Genomic DNA, 26382 nt, shown 5'->3' with positions numbered 1-26382 from the left:
CTAGACACAAACACCCCTGAAAACTGAACCAGCAATCTAACATCATTTTTCTAAAAGATACTACTTAAGAAATGTGAAATTACTATGTGGACATTAGGAGATGTTCCTTTTAAACTAAAATATATTCTGACAAGCAATAATGTAAATAGACTTAAAACCTACTAAACACTATATAAAAACTGAGTACTTAGCACATTTGCCCTTGAGAAGTGCAATATTACATAATGAATAGTTTTTATGACTCACTTAGCTAAATAAGCTCATGTTTCTTCTCATTTACAGAAGAGTTATTTCACTTGGCAATGGATGTAGATTTTTGATTCTAGGAAAAAGTGATTACAGATCCTGCAGAGAGCTAATAATTATACAGACAGATGATATGCCACATACCACTAGACTTTACAGGCACTCTCTAACAAGAAAGCCAGCATTAACTTTGTGTATCAATATTATTCTCTTGCTCCAGTGTATGAATTATAGTAATGCCATATAATGTGATAAGTCAATTCTGTAACAACAAAACAAATTCAACTGTTTTCAAATATAGGTAGTCTCCAACTTATGATGCGGTTCCATCCTGACTACTCTATCCTGAGTCAGTTCTAAGGTAAACAGAATACTTTTTTTTTTTCTTTTCTTTTTAAAGCTTTCACTATTACTGTCATTATTTCTATAAATCCAATCCTTGTCTTTGGTGGTTGGAAATACTACATATAAACATCTGTGAATGATAGATAACATCAGCAAATTATGTGCTGCAATGGTGTATATAATACACTGTTTAAAGCAGTTTGTTGTATTTTGAATATATGGGAAATTGGGGACTACCTGTAGATAAATATCATTCTAATTATAGAACTTCATCACAAATATTTTTCTAGGAAGGCTACTGTAATATAGTCTTTGAGTCTAAATAGTACTTTCAATACTATCTTTCCAGTGCATGAGGCCCAATTCCTATCCTTGTCAATAGTTATGGACCACATTTAGCCAGAATTCCAGGCACTATGAAAAAGTGTGCTTCTACTGCTACAGAGATGGTAAAATTGATTTCATAACATAATTTCTTCTACTTTTCTTAAAAACATTTTGTTAAATTATCTATTTAACTAAAATCTATGAGAATTTAGAAGATAAGATTATGTTCAATATAAAAGCCAAAATTCCAGTTCTGGAGAAATTTATAGCTAATAATTATATAAATTACCAGTTAAGTATATGAGATGAGATTCAGGAGGCTAGCTACAAAAAGTACAAGTATTCATCAAAATAAATATTTCCCTATTATAAACTAAGACAATATAATGATTTTTATCACAGAGTATCTTGCCAAAAATATTTCATATTTTAAAAGTATATCATACCAAAGAGCATTGATTTTTCTCTTCAAAAAGCCAAGCTATTCATTATAATTCATTTATTTGACAAATATATGAATAGATACTCCATGCAAGGAAATGTGCCAAATATTGTGAAGAATATAAAATTATACAAAACTTGCTTGGACTTTTCCCCTAAGAGACTTATGGTTACTTGAAATCAGCGTAAAACCAAACAAGCTTCCATAAAGTCGATTCTGATTCATGGTGAACTCATGAAAGGTGCCCTGGTGGTGCAGTGCCTAAGGCATTTAACTGCTAACCAAAAGGATGACAGTTTAAATACACCAGAAGGAAGATGGAGCAATCTATTTTCAAAAAGATTTACTGTCTCAGAATCCCAATGGGGATCACTATGAGTCAGAATTGACTCGATGGCAGTGAGTTTATTTGATTATTTTTTTGGTAACTTCACATGTGTTAAAGGAGAATTGTGCTCCATAGGATTTCCACGGCTGATTTTTCAGAAGCAGATGACAAGGCCTTTCTTTCAAGGCATCTCTAAGTGAACCTGAACTTCCAACCTCTCGTTAGCAGTCCAGAGCATTTACTATTTGCACCACCACCCAGGGACTCTGAGATCAGCGTACATGTCCAATATAAAATACTGTACCCTCTAGAGATACAAAATTTAAGTGAGATGTCAGAAAATATTTGCGCATCCCCCAAGAAGCGTGTTTACCTGGTCTTGCAGTGACATCACTGGATTATTTTTGGTAGTGTTGATGTGAAGGACATGGTATTTATTCTTCGCACACAGGTCATAGGCGATATTGGTAAAAGAGGTGCTTGCAGTTTTGGGGACTCTGTTATAAATGATCACCATGTCCTCTTCCTCATCTAAAGCTACATCTTGCCGAGGGCCATCCATTGTATGTCGCTGCTCAATTTCTCGTATTTCATGTCTTGCAATAGCTCTTTCTGCAAAGAAAATCATATGTGAATTAAGTTTTAATTTTTAGTGAGATTATTAGAAGTTATTAATGCTGAACTCTGGACCATGAAAAGGCAAGATGAAAACACAAACAAAGAAATGAAAAAACAAGACAAAGGACCAAAGTATATAAAAAAAATGTAGAGTTTGAGTTTTTAAGATGAACAATATAACTGACTATAAAATAGCTATAGCCTGGAACAATATTTTCCTATTCAAGGACTGGGTAAGAGCAGTTGAAGAAATGTTCTGAGAACCAAAACCTTTACTTTTCAAGGGTAAGACATATGCATGTCAAGAACAAACTCATCAAGTTTAGAACACCAGAGAACAGAGTGCAGCTCAAAAGTCACTTTACATGCTAAAAGAATTTCAATACCTTGAATTAATTCTCAAACAAAAAATGACAGATTGCACAGAATATTAAACTTCATGATAAAAAAATTGTACTTAGAAAATAAATCATTTATAATTTAAAGCAAAGATTTTGAAATTTACTATTTAGGAGTTATTTAATCCCTGCTTTATCAAAATGTGGTAGGGCAGTTATTATAAATACTAGCATGATTTCAGGTAGTAAGAATAAAAATAATACCACTACAAACCCTTCTTTTTGTTGTTGAGTACAGGTAAGTCTTGGGTATATTTAATCCTTAAATTTCATGGGTCTTCTAATTCAAATCATTGTCCAGTGTGCAGTTTGAAAAGCAGTTATATTTTGCTGTCTACTACCCTCTACTTAATGTACCTCAGCTTAAAATATTTTTTTAGAATATGAAAGCATGAAAGGGAAAAGGTAGTAGGAAATGATGAGAAAAACTTCTAGCAAGATTACAAATTTTTAGCAGAAGGACAGACTCTCACACTTTTTGGAACTTGATAAAGGTGGTGATATCACAACATTGAGAATGTATTAAATGTTACTGAATTGTTCACTTTAAATTGGTTAATTTAATGTTATGTGAATTTCACCTCAAGAAAAAAATATATTAAAAGAGAAAATATTCTAAACTATAGATATAATATGGGTTCATTTTAAAACAATAACATTAAAACAATTCTAACAGGCACTATTATTATCCTTCATTTAGATGAGGAAAGAAAACTCATAGAAATTAAATAGTCACCAGCTGAGTAATGAGATCAGGATACCATCCTACGTCTATATGACTCCAGAGTCTGTGTTCTACATCATTCTGGTTGTCTGAGATTTGCTATGTTTATATATTAGGATGAAGTAGAGCCTCATAGATAAATATATGGTATTATTACACATGTAGGATTTCTGGGTGGTGCAAACAGTTAAAACATTTAGCTGCTAATAAAAAGGTTAGAGATGTGAGTCTACCCAGAGGGACCTCGCAAGAAAGACCTGGCAATCTCCATCTGAAAAATGAGCCACTGAAATTCTATGGAATACAGTTCTACTCTGACACACGTGGGGTGCCCTGAGTCAGAATCGACTTCACAGAAACTAGTTATTACAGAACTACTTTTTTTGGAGGAAGTATCTATTTGTAAAATATTAAACATTACAGTTGAAAATCAAAGCTGAACTGACTTTAAGGCTTAAGTTTTACATATTTCAACCTCTTCAAAAAAATACTCATGAGTCCAACTAATCTGCTTTTTCCTTCTTTTGAGTTTAACCAAGATAAACCAAAAAAACCAAACTCACTGCCGTTGAGTCAGTTCCAACTCACAGCCATCCCTCCTTGGGTTTCTGAGGTGTTATCTCTATGGAAGTAGATAGCCCAATCTTCTTTCTAAGGAGTGGCTGGTGGGTTTGAACGGCCAGCCTTCTGGTTAGCAGTCAAATGGCTTAGGCACTGCGCCACCATCACCTTTCACCTATTTACAAATTTCTTATGTGAACTGTGACTATTTTCAAATAGTATAAAATTGAACAAATTTTACTGTAACAAGTGACATAAAAGAGAAGACAAAATGCTTCTAGGTCCAAGGATGGGGGATGTAACTTCTGGAAAAAGGTACACTGAGCAAACTGGGCCCTCAAAGGCTGGAGATGGCTTTTAAAATGTAGAAAGAGGTAAAAGAGGAAGGTGTAAAACCTTCGGGAATTGCAAAAAAGTTGGTAAGTAACAAATACTGTGGTAAATTTGATTTAAAAAATTGTTTAACAATAGTGTGAAGCAGCTGCAAAAACATCTATGGCAGTTTTATACTGCAGCGTTAGGCACATAATTATCACAGTAACAACTGCTTCTGCTTAATAGGCTTTTACTATGGGCTAAGAACAATGCTACATGTTTAAAAGTAAAAGTGAATTATTTAATTCTTGGAATAATTCTACAATATTTTGTTAATTTAAATTCAGATTAATCACACAGTTAAGAATAAAGTCAGAATTCAAACTTGCATTTGTCTGATAGTAATGCCCATATTCCAAACCAAAATGCAGTAATTGGTGTAGTTGTTGCTACGTGTGTCGAGTCAGTTCTGACTCACAGCAACTTTAAGTACAACAAAACAGAAACAGCTGACTGCACCATCCTCACAACTGCTGCTCTGTTTGGACCCACTGTTGCAGCCACTGTGTCATTCCGTCTTGCTGAAGGTCTTCCTTTTTATGCTGACCTTCTACTTTACCAAGCATGATGCCTCCTCCCGAGACTGGGGTCTCCTCATGTCCGAAGTATGAAAGATGAAGTCTCACCATCCTCACTTCTGAAGAGCATTCTGGCTTGTACTTCTTCTCAGACAAATTTGTTCCTTCTTTTGGCAGTCCATGGTATATTCAATATTCTTCACCAACACCATAAAATTAAAATGTATCAATTCTTACTCAGTCTTCATTCATTATCCAGCTTTTTTTGCATGCATATGAGGCTTTTGAAAATACCATGGCTTAGGTCAGGCACACCTTACTCTTTGAAGTGACAACTCTGCCCTTTAACACATTATAAAGAAGTCTTTTGCAACAGATTTGCCCAATGCAATACACTGTTTGATTTACTGACCACTGCTTCCACGCGTAGGAGCTCTGGTGGCATAGTGCCTAAGGCACTTGACTGCTAACCAGAAGGCTGGTGGTTCAAACCCACCAGTTCCTCCTCTGAAGGAAGACGGGGCAATCTACTTCCATAGTGATACTGCCTCGGAAACCCAAGGAGGGGTTGCTATGAGTCGGTCCAACTCGAAGGCACATAACAACAGCAGTTTCCATGGGTGCTGCTTCTGGATCCAAGTAAAATGATATCCTTAACAACTTCAATCTTTTCTCTGTTCAGCATGATCATACTTATTGCTCCATTTGTGAAGATTTTTATTTTCTTTAGGTTGAGATGTAATCCATACTGAAGGCTGTTGTCTTTGCTCTTCATCAGTAAGTGCTTCAAGTCTTCTGCAATTTCTTTAAGCAAGGTTATGTCATCTGCATATTGAGGTTAGTTTTCCTCCAATCCTGATGCCATGTTCTTCACATAGTCCATGTACTATATAGTGAGAAAATATACCACCACCATCAAGTCGATTCCAACTTATAGCACCTCCATAGGGTGTCCAAGGGAGCTCTGGTAGCATAGTGCCTAAGGCATTTGACTGCTAACCAGAAGGCTGGCGGTTCAAACCCACCAGCCACTCCTCAGAAGGAAGATGGGGCAATCTACTTCCGTCATGATACTGCCTTGGAAACCCAAGGGGGGTCACTATGAGTCGGGTCTGACTCAACGGCACATAACAACAACAGGGTGTCCAAGGCTATAAATCTTTACTGAAGTACACTGCCCCATTTTCCTCCCAGGGAGTAACTGGTGGGTTTGAACCACTGATCTTCTGGTTAGCAGCCAAATGCCTTACCCAATGTGCCACCAGAGCTCCTTAGGAAAATAAAGCATTTTTGTAGGGAAATTGGCTTCACTTTAAGTCCGTTATATAATAATATTTCTCTTCTCTTTTTAAAAATACCTTTATCGAAGTATAACTGACATATAAGAAGCTGCCCATGTTTAAAATGGACAGTTTGATAAGTTTTGACATATGTATAAAAACCAAACCAAACACACTGCCGTAGAGTCAGATCTGACTCATAATGACCCCTCCTTGGGTTTCTGAGGCAGTATCATCACGGAAGTAGATTGCCCAACCCTCCTTCTGCCCAACCAGAAATGGCTGGTGGTTTTGAATCACCAGCCTTCTGGTTAGCAGTCAAATGCCTTAGGCACTATGCCACCAGAGCTCCTATGTGCATATGTATACACCTGTGAAAAATATATCACCACACTCAAAACAATGAACATATCCATAATGCCAACGAGTTTCCTCCTTTCTCTTTGTAACCCCTCCTTCTCCATGGCCAGCCCCTCCAATGGTATCAGACAGATGAGATTCAAACTCCAATCTGTCTTATATCAAAGCCTGTATCCCTAAAAAAAAAAAAAAATGTAATAATTAACTCTTAGATCACAATAAGGAATAGTTTCTAAGAAATCTGTATTCAATTGCACAAGAAATGTTATGTGTCATTTCTGGCAGATTTTAAGAGGTCCACTAAAAACTAGAGTTATATCAAAAATGGGAATGAGCTATAGGGACCACGCCACACAAAGACCTGTTGAAAAAATCTACTGCTTAGAGAGGAGAAAACGTATAAAAAGCACCAGGAGTATCTTGAAATGTTTGAAAAGTTATCGTAAAAAGGAGGCATCCTTTCTGCAAGAAAACAAGGTAGATTGTGGCTCAAGAGAGATGATAATTAGTAAAGCAAAATAAAGACACAGGTAGTTAGCAGGCTAAGCTGTTAGTCAAAGAGATATTCACATAGAGGCAGATGAGGAATCACCAAGAGATGGTGCCTAAGGGAATTCTCCCTGATGAGAGCTGAAATCAGGTGACTTATGGAGCTCTGGTGGTGTAGTGTCTAAGGCACTTGACTGCTAACCAGAAGGCTGGCAGTTCAAACCCAGCCACTCCTCGGAAGGAAGATTGGGAGATCTACTTCTGTAGTGATACTGCCTCAGAAACCCAAAGAGGGGTCACTATGAGTCGGGTCCAACTCGATGGCACATAACAACAACAACAACATGGGTATCGTACCACTAGATAACCATTTTTTTTTTTTTAAGATAATCATTATATAAAGTCCATAAAACTTTGACATCAATTTCTCCTCTACAGTATATATGTGTTTTTGTAGGACTCCTCCTCCCTACCACTCATCTGTTACTTTTTCACACTGTGGTGGCTTATGTGTTGCTGTGAACCTGGAAGCTATGCTACCAGTACTTCAACTACTAGCATGGTCACCCATGGCAGACAGGTTTCAGCAGAACTTACAGACAAAGACTAGGAAGAAGGGGACCACTTCTGAAAAATAAAAACAAAACAAAACAAAAAACTAGGCACTGAAAACCTAAGAAAAACAGTGAATCACTGTCAGGGATGGTGCTGGAAGATGAGCTCTTCAGGATGGAACAAAACCAAACTCACTTCACTGCTCTCAAGTTGATTGTGACTCACAGCAAGCCACACTGAGTTCTGAAGGCTGTAAAACAAAAGCAGAGTGCCTCATATTTCTTCCATGGAGAAGGTGGTGGGTTTGAACCACCAATCTTCTGGTTAACAGTCAAATGCCTAAACCACTACACCACCAGAGCTCCTTTTCAGGTTGGAGGGCACTCAAAATATGACGGGGGAAGAGCTGCCTCTTCAAAGTAGAGGCAAGCTCAATGATGTGGACGGATTAAAGTTTTTGCTGAGGTGGCACAACTCAAAAGAAGAACAAACAGCTACCAACACTCACTAAATATTGGAATACAAAGTATGAATCTAGGAGAACTGGAAGATATAAAAAATGAAATGGAACATATAAAGACTGATGTCCTATTCAACAGTGGGCTGAAATGGACTGGTATTGGTAATTTTGAATAAAAAAAATTATATGGGCTACTATACTGGGAATGACATATTGAAGAGAAACGGAATTGGACTCATCGTCAAAAAGAACATTTCAAGATCAATCCTAAAGTACAATGCTGTAAGTGATAGGATAATATCCACACGGCTACAAGGAACTCCAATTAATATTATTATCCAATTTATGTACCAACCACCAAAGCCAAAGATAAAGAAATTAAAGATTTTTTACCAACTTTTGCAGTCTGAACTTGACCAAACATTCAATCAAGATCCATTGGTAATTACTGGTGAATGGAATGCAAAAACTGCAAACAAATTAAGTATCAGTAGTTGGAAAATACGGCCTTGGCAATACAAAGTCAGAGATTACACAATGGAAGTTTTTCAAGACCAATGACTTATTCATTGCAAATACTTTTTTCCAACAACATAAACAGAGACCATATATATGGACTTTGCCAGATGGAATATATAGGAATCAAATCGGTGGAAAGAGAAGATGGAGAAGCTCAATATCATCAGTCAGAACAAGGCCAGAAGCCAACTGTGAAACAAACCATCTGTTGCTCATATGTAAATACAAGCTGATGTGGAAGAAAATTAAAACAAATCCCCAAGTGCTTTGACTTCTTCCTTCAATACTATTGGTTCTTGTTCATATGCCACCTCCTGAAATGGATGAACGTCGACCAATTCTTTTTGTTATAGTGACTCTGTGTATTCCTTCCATCTTCTTTTGATGTTTCCTGCATCATTTAATATGTCATTGAATCTTTCAATATTGCCAACTCGAGGCTTAAATTTTTTCTTCAATTCTTTCTGCTTGAGAAATGCTGTGTTCTTCCCATTTGGTTTTCTAACTCCAGGTCTTTGCACATTTCATTATAATAATTGACTTTGTCTTCTTGAGCTGTTCTTTGAAATCTTCTGTTTAGCTCTTTTATCTTGTCACTTCTTCCATTTGCTTTAGATACTCTCTGTTCAAGGGCAAGTTTCAGAGGCCCTTCTGACATCCATTTTGGTCTTCCTTTCCTGTCTTTTTAATGACCTTTTGCTTTCTTCATGGATGATGTTCGTGCTGTCATCCGACGATTCCTCTGGTTTTCGGTCACTGGTGTCCAACACATCTATTCTTCAGATGGTCTCTAAATTCAGGAGGGATATAATCAAGGTCATATTTTGGCTCTTGTGAACTTGTTTCAATTGTCTTCAATTTCAACTAGAACTTGCATATTCAGCTGATGATTATCTCCACAATCAGGTCCTGGGCTTGTTTTGGCTGAAGGTATTGAACTTCTTGATCACCTCTTGCCAAAGTTGCAGTGGAGGTCCTCAAAGTGGGATGGTTAGAAAAAGTATTCATAGAGGAGGTGACTGAGAAAAATAACCAAGTGGTTTCCAAACAGACAAAGGAGAAAAGACATTCTAGGTAGTGGGACAAGAATGAACGAAGTCCTCTTTTGGTTCTCCTGTTTTGGTTACCAATCTAACAGAAAATACCACAAATGTATGGCTCTAATAAACAGGGATTTATTCTCTTATAATTTAGGAGGCTAGAAGTCTGAGTTCAAAGTGCAAGCTCTAGGGGCTGGGTGAAGGACCCTCAACCTTGGGCTTCAGCTTTGTCTCTTGCTCCTGACCCACTGGAGCTGGAGGCATCTCTTCACACAGGCAACTGCTGGCTGCTGAGGCTTACAAGCCCCAAGGTTCACAAGTAAAACGCCATTGTGTCAAGATTACCAAACCACATGGCAAGCTACTAGTTCAAGTCCAGAGACAGTTCCAGGATCGGCAGGAAACATGTCAGGCTGCTGAATGAAGACTCAGCTATATGCAGGGTCCAAGCATGCCAAAAAGCTACTGAGAACTTTCTCAAAACTTCTTATATACTGGAAGCAGACCATATCCTTAAAGCTACTCAGCTGCTCTAGTAGATTCCACCATGGAGTTGATTACCAGTCTCATCATGGGGAATAACTACATTCAGCTGCCAATTCAATCAAAACTAGGCCCAGACAAGTTGACTGATAACTACTTCAATTATACAACTTAACTACCACAGAGGCATTACAGTACTTGGTGCAGTTAGGCCCTAAAAGTGGTTCTCAATGAGTTACAATGTGATAAGACAACTACAGGCCAAATCACAATGTCTTAATCACCATCCTGGGATGTAAGCTATATATTATATATTAGCAATTCTCAAAGTTATTGATCTCAGTTATTGATCTCTATTATAGGCTTAAAAATTATTAAGGATCCGAAGGAGATTTTGTTTAGATGGGTTGTATATATGAATACCATATTGGAAATTAAAGAAAAGTTTTTAGAATATTTATTTATTTAAAGACGACAATTACCTGTAAAACCTTATGTTCGGATAAATGGCATTCTTCCACAAAACACCAATTTTCCAAAACAAAGAAGTTTTTAGTAAAAAGAGTGGTATTATTTTACATTTTTGCAAATCTTTTAAAATGTCTGGCTTAAAGATGGCAACTGGATTTTAGCTGTTTCTCAATTCAAAATGCTACCACCATGTATTATTCTGGTTAGGATCGATGATTCTGAAAACTGTGCTTCTATACATACTTATTTGGAAAAAGGAGTATTTTCAGATAATTGAGAATATTCTTTTTTGACACTGCACTACAACTCAACAAGTGATAGTTTCTTAAATGTAAGTTGCAATGGGATATAAAACCGTATTAATGCACTTTTCATAACTGTTACATTGCTCTGCTTTGCACCAGTCATCTGGAAAATATTGGTCAGGGAATTATGCAGATATTCCAAATGTTAACACATTAAATAATACAGTAACTTTACTCCCTACACACCCCAAATACATTAATTAAATTATCACCAATCTCATCAGACAAGTCTTTGTGTTCAAGTACTGGATGCTGTCACATTCATAGCAACAAAGACAAGTTTTCTTAAATTTTATGACTGGCAACAAATACTGTTGGTTCTTTTCTTTGAAGTGGCAGGCTCATTGTGTTCATTTTTGAGAAAATGTATGCCAACTACTCAGGTCTGAATAAACACAGTTAGCCTGTCAGTCATTCTTTCAAGTAAAATTAGTGTTCTATGAAAAATGGCTTGTTGAGCTTGCAACTCAAACAATCACACAAGTATTTTCTCCAAGATAATCACTGCAGCAGAAGTGCTTGGTATACTTTCCATTTTTCACAGAATATTATAAAGACATATATAAACAGGCAAGATTTAATAAAGTTCACCATTTATACTGCTTTATGAAGGACAATTCTTAAACGAAAATGGTTCCCTTCACCTCATCTGGTTAGCTATGAGTGCAAGGTAATGAAAAATACACTGAGAACAGTTTGGTGCCACCATATGCTTTTGCACCATCAGTGTAAATGTCACTCGGTGATAAAGGTAAGTAATATTTTAAGAATTACTATGAAAATAGTTTTGAACTAGTGAACCCCCTGAGGTCTTGAGGGCTCCGGACTCCTAAGGGTCCACAGACTAACTTTGAGATCCATTGCTAGAATGAATGGAAAGCCATTTCTAAAGGATTTTAAGTAATACCCCATATGGGACTCCCAAAATGCAAAGACTCTTTGAAGCACTACTTTATAAAGTGATATACTTTAGAGTTGCATGTGAGTGCCCTGAAGGAAGGCATGAGCAATAAGGGTAAAGGTTAGAGTCATACAGTAGCTAGGCTAAGAGGATATAAGCTTAGGTGAGAAAAGATGAGGGAAATGAATGAAGCTAAAGTGTCTCCAGTAATAGACAGTGTTTCACGGCTATTCATAAGGTTTTCAGCCAAGTTTGTCAGAATTGGATGGTCCCATCCTTCTTTCTAGTCTGTCTTAGTCTGGAAGCTCCACTGAAACCTGTCTACCATGGGTGACCTTGCTGGTAATTGAAATGACCACTGGAATAGCTTCAAGCAAACTGTTCTCAGTGTATTTTTCAACAGCAACAAGCAAGCCACCACTGCATGAGAAACTGACATACCAGTGGTAGACATGGAATGAGGGATATCATTGCTGATGTCTGATGGATCTTGGCTGAAAGCAAAGAATACCAGAAAGATGTGTAGCTACTTCTTACTGACTATGCAAAGGTATTTAACTGTGGATCATAACAAATTATAGATAATGCTGTGAAGAATGGGAATTCCAGAACACTTAAATATGCTCATGAAAAACCTGCATACAGACCAAGAAACTGTTGCTGAAACAGAACAAGGGGATACTTCACGGTTTAAAATCAGGAAGGGTGTATGTCAGGGTTGTATCCTTTCACCATATTTATTCAAGCTACATGCTGAGCAAACAATCTAAGAAGCTGGACTATATGAAGAACACAGCATCAGCATTTGAGGAAGACTCATTAACAACCCATGATATGCACATGACACAACCTCGCTTGTTGAAAGTGAAGATGACTTGAAGCACTCACTGATGAAGATAGAAGACTACAGCTTTCCATTTGGATTACACCTCAACATTAAACAAACAAACAAAAAATCCTCCCAACTGGACCAATAAGCAACATCACAATAAATGAAGATTGAAATTGTCAGGGATTTCATTTTATTACTTAGATCCACAACCAACACCCATGCAAGCAGCAGTAAAGAAATCAGACATCATGCTGCACTGGGGAAATCTGCTGAAAAACACCTCTTTCAAGTGTTAAGGAACAAAAATGTCACTCTGAAGACTAAGGTGTGCCTGACACAAGCCATGGTATTTTCAATTGCCCTATGCATGTGAAAGCTGGACAATGAATAAGGAAGACCAAAAAGAATTGATGCCTTTAAACTGTAGTGCTGATGAAGAATACTGAAAGTACCATGGACTGCCAGAAGAACAAACAAACCTGTCCTGGAAGAAGTGCAGCTGGAATGCTCTTTGGAAGGGAGAATGGACAGACTTCATCTTACCTACTTTGGTCATGTTATCAGAAGGGTCCAGTCCCTGAAGAAGGATATCATGCTTGGTAAAGTGGAGGAGCAGTGAAAAAGGGGCAGACCCTCAATGGCATGGATTACAGACACAGTGGCTGCAAGGATGGGTATAAGTATTGCAAAGATTGTGAGGATGGCACAGGACTGGGCAGTGTTTTGTTCTGTTGCACACAGAGTCACATGAGTTGGAGCCCACTTGATGACACCTAACAACAACAACAGAAGTGCTGCTAGACTTTTATACTGAGGAGGATTAGTGTCATTCACTGTGTTTGAGAACTGGGGACAGGAGAAAGGCACTGGAGTAGAAGAAAGGAATTCAGAATAGTGAGTATTCTACACTTCAGTCCAAACCAGAAATTAAAATGTAGATGGTATTCTGAAGAGTCTATTTTCATAAGGGCTTTTATTTTGTACTTAAGCACAAATACTTTCCAAATCTGAATAGTTCTAGAAGATATAGTGAAGAAAAAGCAACACAGCAAGAAAAAGCATAAACTGTTGAGTATAATATGGTATTTGTTCCCTCCCAGTCCCAGAGATAGGAGCTCTGGTGGCGTAGTGCCTAAGGCATTTGACCACTAACCAGAAGGCTGGCGGTTCAAACCCCCCAGCCACTCCTTGGAAGGAAGATGGGCAATCTACTTCCGTAGTGATACCACCTTGGAAACCCAAGGAGGGGTTGCTATGAGTCAGATCCAACTCAATGGAAGTGAGTGGTTTTTTGGTTAGTTCCACAGATATCCACACACCTATGTTTTTGAACTTTTAGAGAAAGAGAATGCACAGGGGCAGTGTATTAGTGAGAGAAGCATCAGCTAATAAAACAAAATTTGAATCAGCTACTACAAAAGATGTTTATTTCTTGCTCAAGAACCAAAGTGAGTGTTCTTGGTTGGCAGTGGCCTTTTAAGCAGTGACTTAGGAATAAAAGTCTTTTATTGTGACTTTGACATTCCTCCAGAGCCATAAGTTCTTTTGCATTCAGTGGTCAGAAAATGGAGGATAAAATGGAGAAAACAAAATAGCTTCTTAACCACTGTCTTAGTTGTCTAGCACTGCTATAAAAGAGATACCACAAGTGAATGGCTTTAACAAACTATTTTCTCACAGTTTAGGAGGTTAGAAGTCTGAATTCAGGCTGCCTGATCTAAGGGAAGCTTGTCTGTTAACTCTGGAAGAAGGTCTTTGTCTCTTCTGAATTTGTGCTGCAGGGAGATTTTCATGTGCCTTGGCATCTCTCTTCCCTTACCTGTTTCTCTACTTGCTTGTTTAATCTCTTTTTTTTTTTTTTTATCTCAAAAGAGATTGATTTAAGAACACCCTCCACAAACCTTGTTCCATTAACATAACAGAGACAACACATATTTTTTAGGGGCACAATTCAACCTTAACAACCATATTGGCAAAAACTAGTCATATGACCCCACCTACATGAAGGGGGCAGTGGTGAGAAATTGATTTCTAGCAATAAATACATACTATGTATGGGAAAGCATAAATATTTGGTGTTAGTCACTTCCCTACACTGATACGCAAAGCAGGTTCATGGTTCATGGTCGATATAGCAGAACACAGATGGGAGATATGAGAACTTTCTCCATTTTTACATGGAACACAGCATCACATGTGACACCATGAAGACTCTAGTACATTCTGGCATTTCCTCTTGAGGCAGGAGCAGAGAGATGCATGATTGGAGATAGTTGCCCAGTGGATAAAGAGTGACCAGCAGAAACTTAGGAGGTAGAAGGGATTCTGCGTTTTCTTTTTTAAAACACATGTGAGACATTCTGGATGATTTCTAGATATACCAAAATGGCATTGTAATAGAGTATGAGGTGCCATGTGAACATCTGGGGTCTAGACCAACTGAAAACTAGGCTATTAATGTGATATATACAGATCAATAGGAGCTCTGGTAGCATAGTGCCTAAGACACTTGACTGCTAACCAGAAGGCTGGTAGTTTAAACCCACCAGCCACTCCTCGGAAGGAAGGTTGGGCAATCTACTTCCGTAGTGATACTGTCTCGGAAACCCAAGGAGGGGTCGCTATGAGTTGGGTCCGACTTGACGGCAAAAAACAACAACATACAGATCAATATGTATTCACAGGGTTACTGTGAAGGAAACTTGGATGATCCATTTTAGACACCATGAGTTTCAAGTATCCATGGAATATGCAGGTAGTAATGTGTAGGACTGACACAGTGGCTGCAACAATGGGGTCAATGATTTTGAGGATGGCAAAAGATCGGGCATTGTTTCATTCTGTTGTACAGAGGGTTACTATGAGTGGGAGGGAGCTCTGGTGGCATAGTGCATAAGCCATTTGACTGCTAAGTAACCAGAAGGCTGAGTGACTGGTAATGTATATCAAACTCTAGTGAAATAATATGACACAGCAAACATGTAGGTTGTTGAAAATACACATTTTCAGGAGAAAGTTCAGAACTGAAGACAGAGATCTAGTAGTTCCAACACAAAGACAGCAGCTGCTCTCAAAGTAATGAATAAGGTCATAGAAGAGTATGGGGCTAAAAATTTATTGTTGGGTGCTGTCAAGTCAAAATAAACAGAATTTTGAGACTCTAACCCTTGACGTCAAGATCTCTACCACCAACACTATCTATAAAATATGTTCAATAAACAACTACCAATAACCCCTATAATATCACTGCAAGACCATGTGCTTAATTATTAATAAATACTATAAATGTTTTTTGACATTATTCATTTTTATTTTTCTTTTTATCTTCAGCTTATTATTATTATTATTATGATGATGATGATTTGAGTGAAAATTTATATTCACCACTTTTAAATATCCACTATTTAATACCACTTCAATGGATAAGGAGTAGGGAAACACTGGCTCACTTTACCTTGTAATGATATGTCTTTGGAAGCTTCTTGAGGGCATCAGTGACAATAGCTGGTCCTCACTACTACAGAATACATCTAAATAAAATAAATATCTGATGGGATTTTCTTTTCCAGAGTGAAAATAAAGATGTGATCATATGGAAGATATGAAGAAGGTGGAAGTAAATTATTCACAGAAGACACTTAAAAATTATTAAAATGTAAACACTAGAGGGAGATAAAATAGAAGGAAGTAAATTACATATAAGCTTTGTAATCCAGCTAAAATATTAATTTTGATACTAAACTAGCAAGATAATTCAGCGATTTCCTCAATTCTCACAAGTCCAAACTGCCATTGAATACACATGGTTTCACTGTTGAAATAAATACCATACCAAGATTAAAGCATTTTCAAAATTAAGAAATACCAGCACTGTCTACAAAGCTGAATTATTTTCACACTTCAACAACTGCACCTGGTGCTCTATTCACTAGTAAGTAAAAAGAATAAGGAGTAACTAAGACTCAACTCCAGCTGGGTTTGGAGATCATTAACTAAAACTTAATGCAACAGCTGCTTGAAAATTAGAATTAGTGATGCTGAAAACTTGCTATTATTTCACTAGAGTTTGATATACATCATATTCTAGAGCAGTAGTTCTCAACTTGAGCATATCAAAATCACTTGAAGAGTTTCTTCAGATTCCTATCTCATCCTACCCACCCCCGACCAAGTTACTAATTCAGTAGAATTTGTACTCCAACAAGTTCCAAGATTATGGTGAGATGATGGTCCAGTGACACTTTTGAGAATTAGTATTCTAGAAAGCATTTCTGTTGGTTTATTAAGAAGAGAGATGTAGAATACACTCTTTTTCATATAATCAATTAATTGGTGCCCCATTAATTTGGAATTTTGGGTAATTTTAGATATGGCTTAGTTTGTGAAAAATAATGCTACACAACGTCACAGTAAAAACTAGTTGTGAGGATGTTCTGGTCATGACATCTGTTACCCTCGAACTCATGGCTCTGACTACTGGGCTATGGGGGTGTTTATCTCTCCCTAACTGCTTCTCACCAACCATTAAGTCTTGTAAGGATAGGCAGTACCTCCTTTAAGGATGTTGTAACCATCATTACGGGAAACTCAAGCAGAATCTTTAAATTGTTCATGAGAATAAACTATTAACAAATCTTTTAAAATGCAACATTTTTTCTCATTGACTTTTACTGTACATGCTTTCCTCCAGGCCCTTTTAGCCAAAAATCATCATATCTTGGATGCAATCACTAATTCAAAAACCATGTTAAAGATACAGTACATTTTGTAACATTCTACTATAAATGAAGAAATTTTGATTAGACTACAAATTCCAGGCCTAGCTTACTGAATTATATGAAGAAATTCTGATTAGATTTCAATTTTCTAATACTAGTTTGTTGTTGTTGTTGTGCTCTGGTAGCATAGTGGCTAAGGCACTTGACTGCTAACCAGAAGGCTGGCGGTTCAAACCCACCAGCCACTCCTCGGAAGGAAGGTTGGGCAATCCTACTTCCGTAGTGATACTGCCTCGGAAACCCAAGGAGGGGTCGCTATGAGTCAGGGCTGACTCGACGGCACATAACAACAACAACAACAATACTAGTTTACTGAACCACCACCCATCATCTATCAGTTTGCTGTACTGTGGTGGCTTATGCACTGCTATGATGTTGGAAGCTATGCCAATGGTATTTTCAATACCAGCAGGGTCATGCATGGTGAACAGCTTTAAACAGAGCTTCTAAACGAAGATTAGGAAGAAAGGCCTGGTCATCTATTTCTTAAAATTAGGCAATGAAAACTTTATGGATCACAACAGAATACTAATACAGCGCTGGAAGATGGGCCTGGAGGGGTGGAAGGTGCTCAAAATACACAGTGGCCACAACAATGGATGTGACCATACCAATGATCATGAAGATGCAGGACCAGGAAACATTTCATTCTGCTCAACACAGTGTCACCACGATTCAGAGCTGACGAATAACAACAAGCTTAATGAAATGGTTAAAAACTTAAGTTCAAGAGAGTATGTGTTACTCTTACTCATTGCTATTTAAGACTGCAGAACTGAATTTTAAAATTAACTTTTGTATTTTATACCTTTGTCTTTTTTTTGAGGACGTTTTAGGAGGATTTTAGCTTTTTAGAAGGATTTTTATGCTTTTGAGTTTTTTTAAATTATTTATTCTAGAGAAGTTCATCTTTAAAAACAAACTTCCAACATGTTCTTCTTTACATTCTGTGTTGTGTGACAAAAAAAAAAAAAAAAAAACCAACAAACCCAGCACCCTGTAACTACAATTCTTTATTAGCTGGCACTTCCACATCCCTACATTACTCTCACTCATGGCTCTGAATCTACTGGGCTATGGTAATCCCAGTAAAGACCTGACATACAGGAAAATTCTAGCCAGTCTTATCAATCATCAAATATTAAAACTTGATCATATGTGTCTTATGAAGTGTGTTTTACTGTGCTTTGATTATGTGAAACATTGACAAGTTATTACATGGGTAAAATTTGCAATTAAGTTGAACATTCTTGATCTTGCAGATAAATGAATATTTACCACATAACACTATTAAGTCATTTTAATATCTACTGTAAAATAAATTATTGCAAAACAATCTGAACATATCCTACATTAGCTTTAAAATCCATATATTTCTTAAACTGATCTTCCCACACTAAAAACAAAATCATAATCATTATGTAGAGGTACCTATAACTGATATCAAGTAGATTCTGACCCATAGTGACTCCATATAATGTTGTTGTTGTTAGGTGTCATCAGGTCGTCTCCCGACTCACAGGGACCCTCTGCACAGTTGAACGAAACACTGTCTGGTTCTGGGCCAGCCTCACGATCCTTGCTATACCTGAGCCCACTGTTGCAGCCACTGTGTCTGTCCATCTCTTGAGGGCCCGTCCCTTCTTTGTTGACCCTCCACTTGACCAAGCATGATATCCTTCTCCAGGGAATGATTCTTTCTGGCAAAATGACAAAAGTAGGTGAGACAAAGTCTAGCCATTCTCACTTTCAAGGAGCATTCCGGCTGCACTTCTTCCAGGACAGATTTGTTAGTCCTTTTAGCAGACCATGGTACTGTTTGCATTCTTCTCCAATACCACAACTCAAAAGCATCAACTCTTCTTCGGTCTTCTTTATTCACTATCCAGCTCTCACATGCCTAAGAGGCTACTGAAAATACCATGGCTTGGGTTAGGCACACCTCAGTCTTCAAGCAGACACCTTTGCTCCTCAGCACCTGAAAGAGATCTTTTGCATCAGATTTGCCCAACGCAATACGTCGTCTGATGTCTTGACTGCTGCGTTCATTGCTACTGAATGTAGAACCAAGTAATATGAAATCCTTGACAACTTCAACATTTTCTCCATCCATCATGAAGCTGTTTATTGGACCAGCTGTGAAGATTTCTATTTTCTTTATACTGTAATCCGTACCGCAGACTGTAGTCTTTAATCTTCGTCACTAAGTGCTTCAAGTCATCCTCACTTTCAGCAAACAAAGTTGTGTCATCTGCACATCGCAGGTTGTTAATGAGTCTTCCTGCAATCCTAATGCCATGTTCTTCTTCATATAATCCAGCTTCTTGGATTATTTTTTCAGCATACAAATTGAATAAGGTGAAAGGGTACAACCGTGACACACTCCATTCTTGATTTTGAACCATGTAGTATCCCCTGGTTCTGTTAGAATGACAGCCTCCTGATCTATGTATAGGTTCCCCATGAGTACAATCAAGTGTTCTGGAATTCCCATTCTTCTCAATGTTATCCATAATTTGTTATGATCCACACAGTCAAATGCTTTTGCATAGTCAATGAAACATAAGTAAACATCTTTCTGGTATTCTTTTCTTTGAGCCCAGATCCACCTGACATCAGCAATGATATCCCTTGCTCCACGTCCTTTTCTGAATCCAGTTAGCATTTCTGGAAGCTCTCTGTCAATATGCTGCTGCAACCATTCTTTAATTATCTTCAGTAAGATTTTACTTGCATGTGATATTAATGATATTGTTTGATAATTTGCACATTCTGTGCAATCACCTTTCTTTGGAATGGGTACAAATATTGATCTCTTCCAGTCAGTTGGCCAGGTAGATGTCTTCCAAATCTCTTGGCATAACTAAGTGAATGCCTCCAGCGGGGCATCCATTTGTTGAAACATCTCAATGGATATTCCATCAATTTGTGGAGCCTTGTTCTTCACCAGTTCCTTTAGGGCAGCTTCAACTCCTTCCTTCAATACCATTGGTTCTTGATTATATGCCACTTCCTGAAATGGATGAACACTGACCAATTCTGTGTATTCCTTCCATCTTCTTTTGATGCTTCCTGCATCACTGAATATTTTGCGCATAGAATCTTCCAGTATTGCAGCTCCAGGCTTAAATTTTTTCCTCAGTTCTTTCAGCTTGAGATATGTCAAGTGTGTTCTTCCCTTTTGGTTTTCTAACTCCAGGTCTTTACACATTTCATTATAGTAATTGGGTTTGTCTGCTCGATTTGCTCTCTGAAATCTTCTGTTCAGTTCTTTTTTATCTTGCTATTTCTTCCATTTGCTTTAACTACTCTCTGCTCAAGGGCAAGTTTCAGAATCTACCATCCATTTTGGTCTTTTCTTCCTTTCTTGTCTTTTTAATGACCTCTTTCTTTTCTTGGATGATGTTCTTGATGTCATCCCACAATTCCCCTGGTTTCCAATCACTGGTGTTCAATGCATCAAGTCTATTCGTTAAATGGTCTTTAAATTCAGGAGGGGTATTATCAAGGTCTTATTTTGGCTCTCGTGGACTTCTTTTAATTTTCTTCAACTTCAATGTGCATACAAGAAGTTGATGGTCTGTTCCACAATCAGCTCCTGGCCTTGTTTTGGCAGAAGATATTGAACTTCTCCATCGCCTGTTGCCACAGATGTAGTCAACCTGATTCCTGTGTACTCCATCTGGTGAAGTCCATGGGTATAGTCATTGCTTATGTTGCTGAAAAATGTATTTGCAATGACTAAGGTGTTGGTCTTGCAAAATTCTATCATGTGATCTCCAGCATTATTTCTATCTCCAAGGCCATATTTTCCAACTACTCGTAACTCTTCGTTTCTAACTTTTGCATTCCAGTCACCAATGATAATCAACACATCTTGACTGCATGTTTGCTCAATTTCAGACTGCAGAAGTTGGTAGAAATCTTCAATTTCCTCACCTTTGGCTTTGGTAGTTGGCATTTATATTTGAGCAGTAGGAGTATTAACTGGTCTTCCTTGTAAGCATATAGATATTATCCTTTCGTTGACAGCACTGCACTTCAGGACAAATCTTGTAACACTCTTTGTGACAATGAATGCCACACCATTCCTTTGTCATTCCTGGCATAGTAGATCATATGGTTGTCTGATTTGAAATGGCCCAAATCAGTCCATTTCAGCTCACTAATGCATAGGATATTGATTATGCATTCCATTTCATTTTTGACAACCTCCAATCCTCCTAGATTCATACTTTGTACAATCCATGTTCCAATTATTAATGGATATTTGCATTTGTTTCTATTCATTTTGAGTCATGCCACATCAGCAAACGGAGATCCTGAAAGCTTTACTCTATCCATATTGTTAAGGTCATCTCTACACTGAGGAGTCAGCTGTTCCTCAGTCACATTTTGAGTGCCTTCCGACCTGATGGGCTCATATGCCAGCACTATGTCAGACAATGTTTCAGAGCTATTAATAAAGTTTTCCTGTAATATATGAGACAGTGCTTCACTGCTCTTCATAAGGTTTTCACTCACCAATTGTTTGAGAAGTGGATGGCCCCTTCCTTCTTCTGAGTCTGTCTTAGTCCGGAAGCGCCACTGAAACCTGCCCACTTATTATATACTGTATTGGAAGTCCTAGCCAGAACAACAGGACAAGAAGGGGTGGGGGCAGAGGCAGGCATACAGAGTGGAAAAGAGGAAATAAAATAATCTCTATTTACAGATAATGTGATCCTATACAAAGAAAATACTAAAGACTCAACAAGAAAACTACTGTATCTAATAGAAGGCGTCAGAAAAGTGGCAAGGTAAAAGATCAACACACAAAAATCAGTCAGATACCTCTACACTAACAAAAAATTCTCTGAAAAGGAAATCAGAAAAACACTTCCATTTATAACAGCCAACCAAAAGATGAAGTACTTAGGAATAAATGTAAACAGAGACACAAAATACATATACAAAGAAAATTAAAAAGTATTACTACAAGAAACCAAGAGGGACCTACACAAATGGAGGAATATATCATGCACATGGATAGAAAGACTTAACATTGTGAAAATGATACTACTATTGTGATAGTTGGAGCTGTGTGTCAATTTGGCTGGACCACAATTCTGTGTGGTTTAAGCAGTTGTAATGTGGTTATTCCCATGATGGGATCAGATTAATATGTTTTGAGCAGCCAATCCGTTGAAAGGGAGTTTCCCTACGGGTGTGGCCTGCTTCCAGTATATTTATGGACACCCTGGGAAAAGCGACACTCTTCTGTGGATCAGGATTCTGTTGTGCTGCCTATAACTTTCCGTGAGCGAACAATCCACCATTCGGCCTGGAGATCTTGGATTCGTCATTCGTTGGAGTCAACAGCCCGTATACTGCCTGCCAACCTTGAGCTCCTCAGCCCCTGTAGCTGCAAAAGTTGGAAAAAGCCTCCAGCTTGACGTTTGATCCAAGAATTTTGGACTTGCTAGCTTCTATAAGTGTGTAAGCCATTTTCCTGAGATAAATTTCTCTTCCTTTTTCTATATAAGCTTTACTGGTTTTGTTTCTCTAGAGAACCCAATCTAACACAACTACCCAAATCAATCCACAGATATAATGCAATACTGATACTGATCCACTTTCCATCATCATTCTGTAAAGAGATGGAAAAATTAATCACCAATGTTAGATGGAAAGGAGAGAGACCTCAGATACACAAAACACTACTGAAGAAGCAGAAAATAGGAGGTCTCATACTTCCTGATCTTAAAACCTACTAAAGAGCCACAGTAGTCAAAACAGGCTGGTACTGGTGCAATGACAGACTATAGACCAAAAGAACAGAATTGAGAACCTAGAAGTAAATTCATACACCTTTGGGCAGCTAATCTTTGATAAAGGGCTGAAACTCACTAAACGGGAAAGAGCCTCTTTAACAAATGGTGCTGGCAAAACTGGATATCCATCTGCAGAAAAATGAAACAGGATCCATAGGTCTCATCACATACAAAAACTAACTTACGATGGATCAAAGACCTAAATGTAAAACCTGAAACTATAAACATCATCATAGACAAAATAGAGGCAAACTTAGGGGTCCTAATACATGCCATATATATACTATCAAACCTAACTAAAAGCCCACAAACAGCACAGAACCAACTAGACAACTGAGACTTCTTAAAAATTTAACATTTATGTTCATGGAAAGATTTCCCCAAAATAGAACCTACAAATTAGGAAAGAAAATTGGCAATGACATACTGGACAAGGAACTAATTCTGTAATTTATAGGAAACTTCAACACATCAACAACAAAAATACAATCCAACTGAAACATGGACAAAGGACATGAACAGACACTTACCAAAGAAGATTTTCAGAAAGAGAAGAAACTCATGCAGAAATGCTATCATTAGCCATTAAAACCAAACCCACTGCTGTCGAGTCATATCCGACTCATGGCGACCCCTTCTTGGGTTTCCGAGGCAGTATCACTATGGAAGTAGATTGCCCAATCTTCCTTCTGAGGAGTGGCTGGTGTGTTTCAACCACCAGCCTTCTGGTTAGCAGTCAAATGCCTTAGACATTAGAGATGCAAATCAAAACAATGAGCTATCATCTCACCCCAGCATTAACAGCAAAGTTAAAAAAAAAAAAAATCTAGCGAGGGTGTGGTTGACTAGAACCCTTATACACTGCTGGTTGGACTGTACATTGATACAACCACTGTGGAAAATGGTATGGCACATCCTTAAGAAATTGGAAACAGAAATAACATATGATCTAGCAATTCCACTACTAGGTATATATCCTAAAGAAGTAAGAGTCATGACACGAACCAATGTATGCCCAACCATGTTCACAGTAGCATTATTCACAATAGCAAAAAGATGGAAACAAACTTAAGTGCTCACTAACAGCCACTCCTCGGAAGGAAGGTTGGGCAATCCTACTTCCGTAGTGATGCTGCCTCGGAAACCCAAGGAGGGGTCGCTATGAGTCGGGGCCGACTCGACGGCACCTAACAACAACAACAACAACAGAAGAGTGGATTAACAAACTATGGTATATACACACCATGGAATATTTCAGAACGTTAAAGAATAATAATGAATATGTGAAAGATCTCTTAACATGGATTAACCTGGCAGACTTTAGGGTGAGTGAAAATAGTCAATCATAAAAGGACAAATATTGTATGAGACCACTACTATAAAAGTTCATGAGAAGATTTGCTCACAGAAAGAAACATTCTTTGAAGGTCACCAGGAGTGGGAGGGCAAGAGAGGTTAAGTCACTAACTAGAGGGTAAACATATATATTAACTTGGGTGAAGGGAAAGGTCATATACAGTAAGGAGGTCAGCACAAAATGATCAATGGAAAGGAAGACACTAGCACAAGAGTTAAAGGCAGCAAAGACAAATACAACACACACAATTTTGCAGTAACAGTAATCTGCAAGTGGATGCATAAACACCCAAGCTAAACAGGAATCGGAAGGCAAATGGGACTACACTCATGAATATATATAGGTTTGGTAGCATAATTCTACATGTATATTGATAAGTATTGCAAACATGTCCATGAATACAGAAGAGCATACATGAATACATGGGAGCTCCCATGAATACAGAGAGCAAAATTATGAAAACTTCTAAGCTACAACTAAATACCTGAGGGGAAGAGTCACTGGGAATGGGGCTCAATATTAAAGTCTCGGGATACACTAAGGTAAAATGGCATAATACTGTCCACAAAGATACTACTCCATACCCTACTTTGGTGAGTACAGACTAGGTTCTTATAAGCTTGTGACTGGCCATATAAGGTGTAGCAATTAGTCTCTCCCTGGTCCAGAGCAAAGAATAGCAAAGAAAATCAAAGAGTACAGGAAAAAATTAGTCCAAAGGAACAATGGACCACGTGAACTTCAATATCCACCACTCTGAGACCTGAAGAACTAGAGGGTGACTCGGCTACCGCTGCTGACTGCTCTGAAAGGATTTACAATAGTAGGTCCTGGACAGAGTGGGAGAAAAAGGAGGAACAAAACTCAAAATTATAAAAACCACCAGGCTTACTGGTCTGACAGAGACTGGTAGAACCCTTAAAATTATGGCCCTTGGACACCCTTGAAGCCTGGAACTAACCTCAGCCCCACTGCTCAACTTTCAGCCACACAAAATATAGGCCTATAAATTAGATAGTGAAAATCTTTATGAACAGCTGTGAAATACTGTGTGACGTAATACTGTAAACCATGAAGACCCAGGAAACATTGTGGGATACAGTGCTGGAAGATGAGCCCCTGAGGTTAGAAAGCACTTGAAATCCGACTGGGGAAGAGCTGACTCTTCAAAGCAGAGTCAACCTTAACAATGAGGATGGAGTCAAGCTTTAGGTTCCTCCATCTGCTGATAGGGCAAGACTCAAAATGGGAAGAAACAGCAGCAAACATCCATTAATAATCAGAAAGTGGAATGCGTGAAGTATGAATCTAGGAATCTATGGAATTTGTAAAAAAAAAAAAAAAGAAATGGAACACATAAAGATTGATGTCCTAGGCATTAGCAAACTGAAATGGACTGGTATTAGCCATAGTGAATTGGACAATCATGTGATTTACTATGCCTGGAATGACAAATTGAAGAGGATGGTGTCACATTCATCCTCACAAAGAATGTCTCAAAATGTATCCTGAAGTATAATGCCATCAGTGATATGAAAATATCCATACACCTACAAGGAAGACAAGTTAATACTACTATTACTCAAATTTACACATTGATCAGTAAAGACAAAGATTAAGAAATTGAAGATGTGTACCAACTCTATAGTCTGAAATTGACCAAACATGCAATCAGGATGTACTGATGATTATTAGTGATTGGAATGTGAAAGTTGGACACAAAGAGCCATCATCAGTAGTTGGACAATATGGTCTTGGTGACAGAAATGACAAAGGACATCACATGATATAATTTAGCAAGACCGCCACTTATTCATTGCAAATACCTTTTTTAAACAATAGATGTGGGATCTATAC

The 26382-nt window shown here is 37.9% G+C and overlaps 1 protein-coding gene across 1 annotated transcript in view; it reads right to left on the bottom strand.

The window, feature by feature from the left end:
* HS2ST1 (heparan sulfate 2-O-sulfotransferase 1) overlaps positions 1 to 26382 on the bottom strand; it is a 241505-nt gene that overhangs the window by 48536 nt on the left and 166587 nt on the right. Inside the window, exon 2 of the mRNA XM_007946180.2 lies at positions 2062 to 2300. Coding sequence (XP_007944371.1) covers positions 2062 to 2300 — 239 coding nt within the window. The remainder of the gene's footprint in view (positions 1 to 2061; positions 2301 to 26382) is intronic.

Source organism: Orycteropus afer, unplaced genomic scaffold (genome assembly GCF_000298275.1).
Source record: "Orycteropus afer afer isolate SDZICR_OR568_19922 unplaced genomic scaffold, OryAfe1.0 scaffold00152, whole genome shotgun sequence".
Lineage (NCBI taxonomy): Eukaryota > Metazoa > Chordata > Mammalia > Tubulidentata > Orycteropodidae > Orycteropus > Orycteropus afer.
This window is presented reverse-complemented; position numbering and strand designations above follow the sequence as displayed.